Here is a 5257-nt window from a genome sequence, read left to right on the forward strand (position 1 = left end):
GATGGCCGGAGCAGCTGAGGAGTAACCTGCTTATGGTTTGTTTTTCTGGCCACTTCTCAGATGCCTGGACTGGGGATTCTTTTGCTTTGTGGTAAGGCAGGATCTCATGAAGCCCAGGCTGGCCTCAATGTGTAGCTGAGGGATGATGCTGGTCCTCCTGAGTGCCAGGGTTACAGATCCCTTGCCCAGTTGGTGTAGTCCTGGACATCAAAGCCAGGGCTGCTTGTTGGACAAGCATTCTACCAACCGACCACACTCCAGTCCAGATGTGGACCGGTGTGTGTGTGTGTGTGTGTGTGTGTGTGTGTGTGTGTGTGTGTGTGTGTGTTTAACCACTTGTCTTAGGGCTATTATTGCTGTGATGAAACACCATGACCAAAAGCAAGTCAGAGAGGAAAGGATTTATTTGGCTTACGATTCCACATCACTCTTCAAACAAAGAAGTCAGGACAGGAACTCAAACAGGGCAGGAACCTGGAGGCAGGAGCTGATGCAGAGGCCAAGGAAGAGTGCTGTTTACTGGCTTGCTTACCATGGCTTGCTCAGCCTGCTTTCTTATCGAACCCAGGACCACCAGCCCAAAAGTGACACCACACAGAATGACCTGCCTCCCAGCATCGATCACTAATTAAGAAAATGACAGGATGTTTCCTGCTTTGAGCCGAGCATAATGGCACACACCTTTAATCCCAGCACTCGGGAGGCAGAGGCAAGCAGATCTCTGAGTTCTAGGCCAGTCTGGTTTACAGAGAGAGTTCCAGAACAGCCAAGGCTACATGGAGAAACCTGTTTCAAAAAACAAAAGAAACAAAAAGAAAATGACCTATAGGTTTGCCTTATGGAGATATTTTCTCAACTCTCACCTCTGATGACTCTAGCTTGTGTCAAGTTGACATAAAACTAGCCAGCACACCCCTACAGAACATTTTTTATTTTTCACTAAGACTTTCCCAGAGGACATAACTAAGCTCGTCACCATCCCTACCCCCCACAAAGGGTTAGTGCACTCACTGCTGTAAAGCAGATACAAACAGTTTCCAGGACTGGAACCAACCTTAACTGGCAAAGAACACTTTCTCTCTGAATTATCATAAAAATGTTTAAGTAAAAAAAGAAAGGAAAAGGAGCAAAGGGGCAATGGTGGTTTCGAATGAAAAGATCATTCACTATCGTGTCATACATTCAATCTTGGCTCTAGTAACAAAATGGAAACAGGGTTACTATCATACAAAATGTTCACTACAGCACGCTGTATGCACCTGTTCCAAGCCCACCCTCAGCCCCTAATGCTTCCAACTCAACTACTTCCCAGCCTGTTGGGCCTGTCGACGAAGGAGCACGTAGATCTTCTCTTTGATCCAGTCTGTGTACCAACTGAGTAAGCAAAGGCAGCTGAGACCTGCCAGGCCGTCAATAAAATCCAACGGCTGAGTGAATCCGTGGAGGGGGTGCTGCTGAGACATCTTCAGATGTTCCTCATGTATTTTACCAACACCTTTCATGCATTCACTCCCAGACTGATGGTTAGTGTGAGTCCTGCCTTCTAGCCTCTCCGTAGGCTGTACCAACAAACTGGTGTGAGACATGGCACCAAACGCTTTCCTGCAGCTGACACCCCACACCCAGATCTGGATTCTTGGTCCTCACCTGAGGAAATGGCTCAGTGGGTAAGTGCTTAAGCATGGGGATCTGAATTCAAATACCCAGGACCCACACATAAAACCTGGGCCTGAAACTCCAGCACTGGAGGATTCTGGGGTCTCACTGGCCAGCCAGTCTAGCCAAAGAAGAGAGCTCCAGGTTCAGTGAGAAAGCCCATCTCAAAAAATGAGCTGGGTGAGCAACTGAGGACTAGATCCTGATATCAACCTCTGGCCTGCACACACATCTGCACAGAGTGCACTCACACACACTTATACTATACACACCAAAGAAGATTCCAGAAGAAAGTGTAAAGCCCACCTCCCCATTCTAAATCCTCGTGCACCAAACATCGGGCCTCTCCCTGGCAATACCAGGACCCCTCTGTCTGGGTGGGGGTTCCTGGGGTGACAGTAGGAGCTTAGCCCTGACACAGGGTGAGACGTCCTGTGTGTTAATGTGGGCAAGACAAGTCTCCTGCTTCAGCGACAACACAGCAAACACTTAGAAAACGCTTTTGATAAACATGACCTATCTATACCCACAAGCAGGACAAAGGTCTGGCCTTTCTGCCTTGGTTTTGTGCCTGTCTTCCTTACTTTGTGTCAAATTCTTGCTTACTTAAGCAAGTGAGCATGTAAATCACTTAAGGAGTGTTCGCCTCCACACCAGTGATGCCAAGGTAGCTCGTTCCATTCCGTTAGGGCTTAAAGCCCACCGAGCAATGTAACTGAGGCATTTTTACTATCAACTTTTTAAAAAATGCATTAATTGTACGTGTGTGCACATACACTCACCCGGGTGTCACGGCTTGCTTGTGGAGGTCAGAGGACAGTGGTCAGGGGTTGGCTCCCTGTTTACCACGCTAGAGAAGGTTGGACCTAGGAGAATGAAGCCTAAAATGAAGACAGACTGGGGTCCCACGCAATTTATTTAATGTAATTTATTAAATTTATAAATTTAGCATCAGAAAATTTATACCCTGAGGGTTAAGAAAGGTCACCAGAGTAAAGTTCTCATGAATCCAAGCTGGATACAATCACAAGGACACACGGCACATGGTAAAAACCATGTAGAGGCATAGAAACAAATAACAACATAAACAAACAACAACATAAACAAGTAACAATAGCCAGCTGTGACGAATATCTTAAGTGAACTCACCCCTGCCCGACACCCCTGGGCAGCTCACAAAAGCACATTCCAAGAACAATTCTGTGGGTTTTGGTTGTTGTTTTTGGTTTTTCAAAACTGGGTTTCTCTGTATAGCCCTGGCCATCCTGGGACTCACTCTGTAGCCCAGGCTGGCCTCGAACTCACAGAGATCCACCTGCCTCTGCCTCCCAAGTGCTAGGATTAAAGGTGTGCGCCATCACCACAAGGCTCAATTTCATATTTTGAAGAAACTGAAATCACAAGACTCTTGTCTTGGTTTCTTGGAGTTTTCTCACAAACACTCAGAATTCCCCTCCCAGGGCTCCATTCCTGGACATGTTCCGACAGGTCCCAGGGTCAAACTCAGGTTATCAAGCCTGGCAGCTGGAGCCCTGTCACTGGCCCCTTACTGTCAGATTTTACAGTGTCTTGTTCTAGATTGCTCACCCCTAACCGGTGCCCAGGAGTCTCCAGTCATTGTCCTAAGCCTCCAATTGTCCTTGGCAGGAACAGTTCAGCCTCATAGTGTGGCAGCTGGCGATGATAGTGAGCTGACTGCTGGAATTTCTCATGGAAACTCAAGTGAGAAGGACCGCCTTGTACAGTGTTGCCGACCTGAGGTCATGATCAGCAGAGCTCTCTGTGACCGAGCCTGGCTGTCTCAGTATGCACACTACAGCATACTCACCCCAGTTCTTCCTCTGTTTAAACCTGAACCCTGTTAGAGCCCTAAGGACAAACCCTTTGTGGGGTCCTTTCCCAGTGTGTGAATTGATTTCCATCTCCTTTCTTGTCTCCTCACTGCCCTCTTGAGCTTTTTTCAGACAGGTAACCGACAGCCTGTTGGGATGCCCAGAGCTAAGACTTCATCAACAACTCGCCCCCTGACCCTCACATGGAGAAGAAAGAGAAGGGGAGTACTGGCCTCCATAAAGCTCGCACCAACTGCTAAAAAAAGAGTTTGTTTGGGATGCTGAGACGACTCGGTGGTAAGAGGCCTTTACCTGAGTTCAATCCCTGAAACTCATGTGGTGAACAGAGAGACCCAACTCCTCAAGTCACCCCCTGACGGCCAAACATGTGTGCACACATACACGCACGAAATAAATACACAAATGTCATTTTAAAATGTAAGAAAAACAAACAAAAACCAGTCTTCTCCTTTCACCTCATCCCCTGCATCCCCAGGATCAGGCACCCTCAGCTCCCCACAGCCACAGGATCTCCAGAGTGGAAGCGGAAGCTGGAGCACTGAGACTAAGCTGTCATGTACAGTAGGTTCAGATGGGAAACGCAACTTCCACTTACAATAGTTTTAGAAACTGAGTTTCTCAGCCTCCGAGTTCTGCGAGATTCCCAAATGTACTTGAGTGGCTTTATGCTTTTTTTTACCTCCCTCCCTCCCTCCCTCCCTCCCTCCCTCCCTCCCTCCCTCTCTCCCTCCCTCCCTCCCTTCCTCCCTCCCTCCCTTCCTCCCTCCCTCCCTTCCTCCCTCCCTCCCTCCTTCCCTCTCTCCCTTCCTCCCTCCTTCTTCCTTCCTGTCTCAGTTCTGGGGATGGAGCCCAGAATCTAGGCACGTCTCCTACACTGAGCCACACCTACAGCCCAACTTTGTACTTCTAAATTTTTTTTAACTTTAGAATCATCAGAACCCTAGTATATGTAGAGACTCACGTATTTATTTGCTCGCAGTGCTGGAGGGCAAACTTCAGTCCCTGAGCACTCTAGATAATTGCTCTACCACTGACTTCACCCTGACCACTGTTTGTATCTTCATTATTTGTTTTGAAGATTTGTTTATTTTTATGTTATGTGTATATGTTGTGCTTGCACATATAATGTATAAGTACCATGTCCCTGCAGTGCCCACAGAGGCCAGAAGAAGGCATCAGAAACTCCTGGAACTGGCATTACAGACAGTTGTGAATTGCCATGTGGGTGCCAGGAACCAAACCAAGATCTCTCTGCAAAAGCAGCAAGTCATCAAGTCCTCACTCCAGCCCCGTTGTTCTTTTTTTTTTCCCCCTGTGACAGGGTTTCTCTCTGTAGCCCTGGCTGTCCTGGATCTTGCTCTGTAGACCAGGCTGGCCTCGAACTCACAGAGATCCTCCTGCCTCTGCCTCCGGAGTGCAGGGATTAAAAGCGTGCGCCGCCGCCGCCACCACCACCACCACCACCTGGCTGTTTGTTCGTTTTTGCGATAGAGTCTCATGGATTCCAAGCTGGTCAAGTATGACTTCAAACTTCCTTTAAAAAAAAGGAAATGAAAGAAAAAGTTTTATTATTTTTTGAAATTATGAATGGACTGGAGAGATGGCCCAGCAGTTAAGAGCACTGGCTGCTCTTCCAGAGGACCTGGGTTCAATTCCCAGCACCCTCATGGCAGCTTACAATTTTCTATAACTCTGTTCCAGGGGATCCGCCACTCCCACACAGACATACATACAAGCAAAACATCAAT

The 5257-nt window shown here is 47.8% G+C and overlaps 1 protein-coding gene across 1 annotated transcript; it reads right to left on the reverse strand.

Annotated features, from left to right (window-relative positions):
- Nucleotides 1-916: 916 nt before the first annotated feature.
- On the reverse strand, nt 917-1586 carry LOC128110563 (enhancer of rudimentary homolog). Its single transcript, XM_052738235.1, has one exon. It carries the CDS (start codon nt 1584-1586, stop codon nt 1302-1304), a length of 285 nt encoding a protein of 94 aa, XP_052594195.1. The 3' UTR covers nt 917-1301.
- Nucleotides 1587-5257: the final 3671 nt, after the last annotated feature.

Source organism: Peromyscus californicus, unplaced genomic scaffold, assembly GCF_007827085.1.
Source record: "Peromyscus californicus insignis strain IS unplaced genomic scaffold, ASM782708v3 Scaffold_15__1_contigs__length_86483966, whole genome shotgun sequence".
NCBI classification, from domain to species: domain Eukaryota; kingdom Metazoa; phylum Chordata; class Mammalia; order Rodentia; family Cricetidae; genus Peromyscus; species Peromyscus californicus.

Bases quoted from the DNA above. Each gene is read 5' to 3' on its own strand.
- LOC128110563 (XM_052738235.1), bottom strand. From the start codon at position 1,586: ATGTCTCACACCAGTTTGTTGGTACAGCCTACGGAGAGGCTAGAAGGC.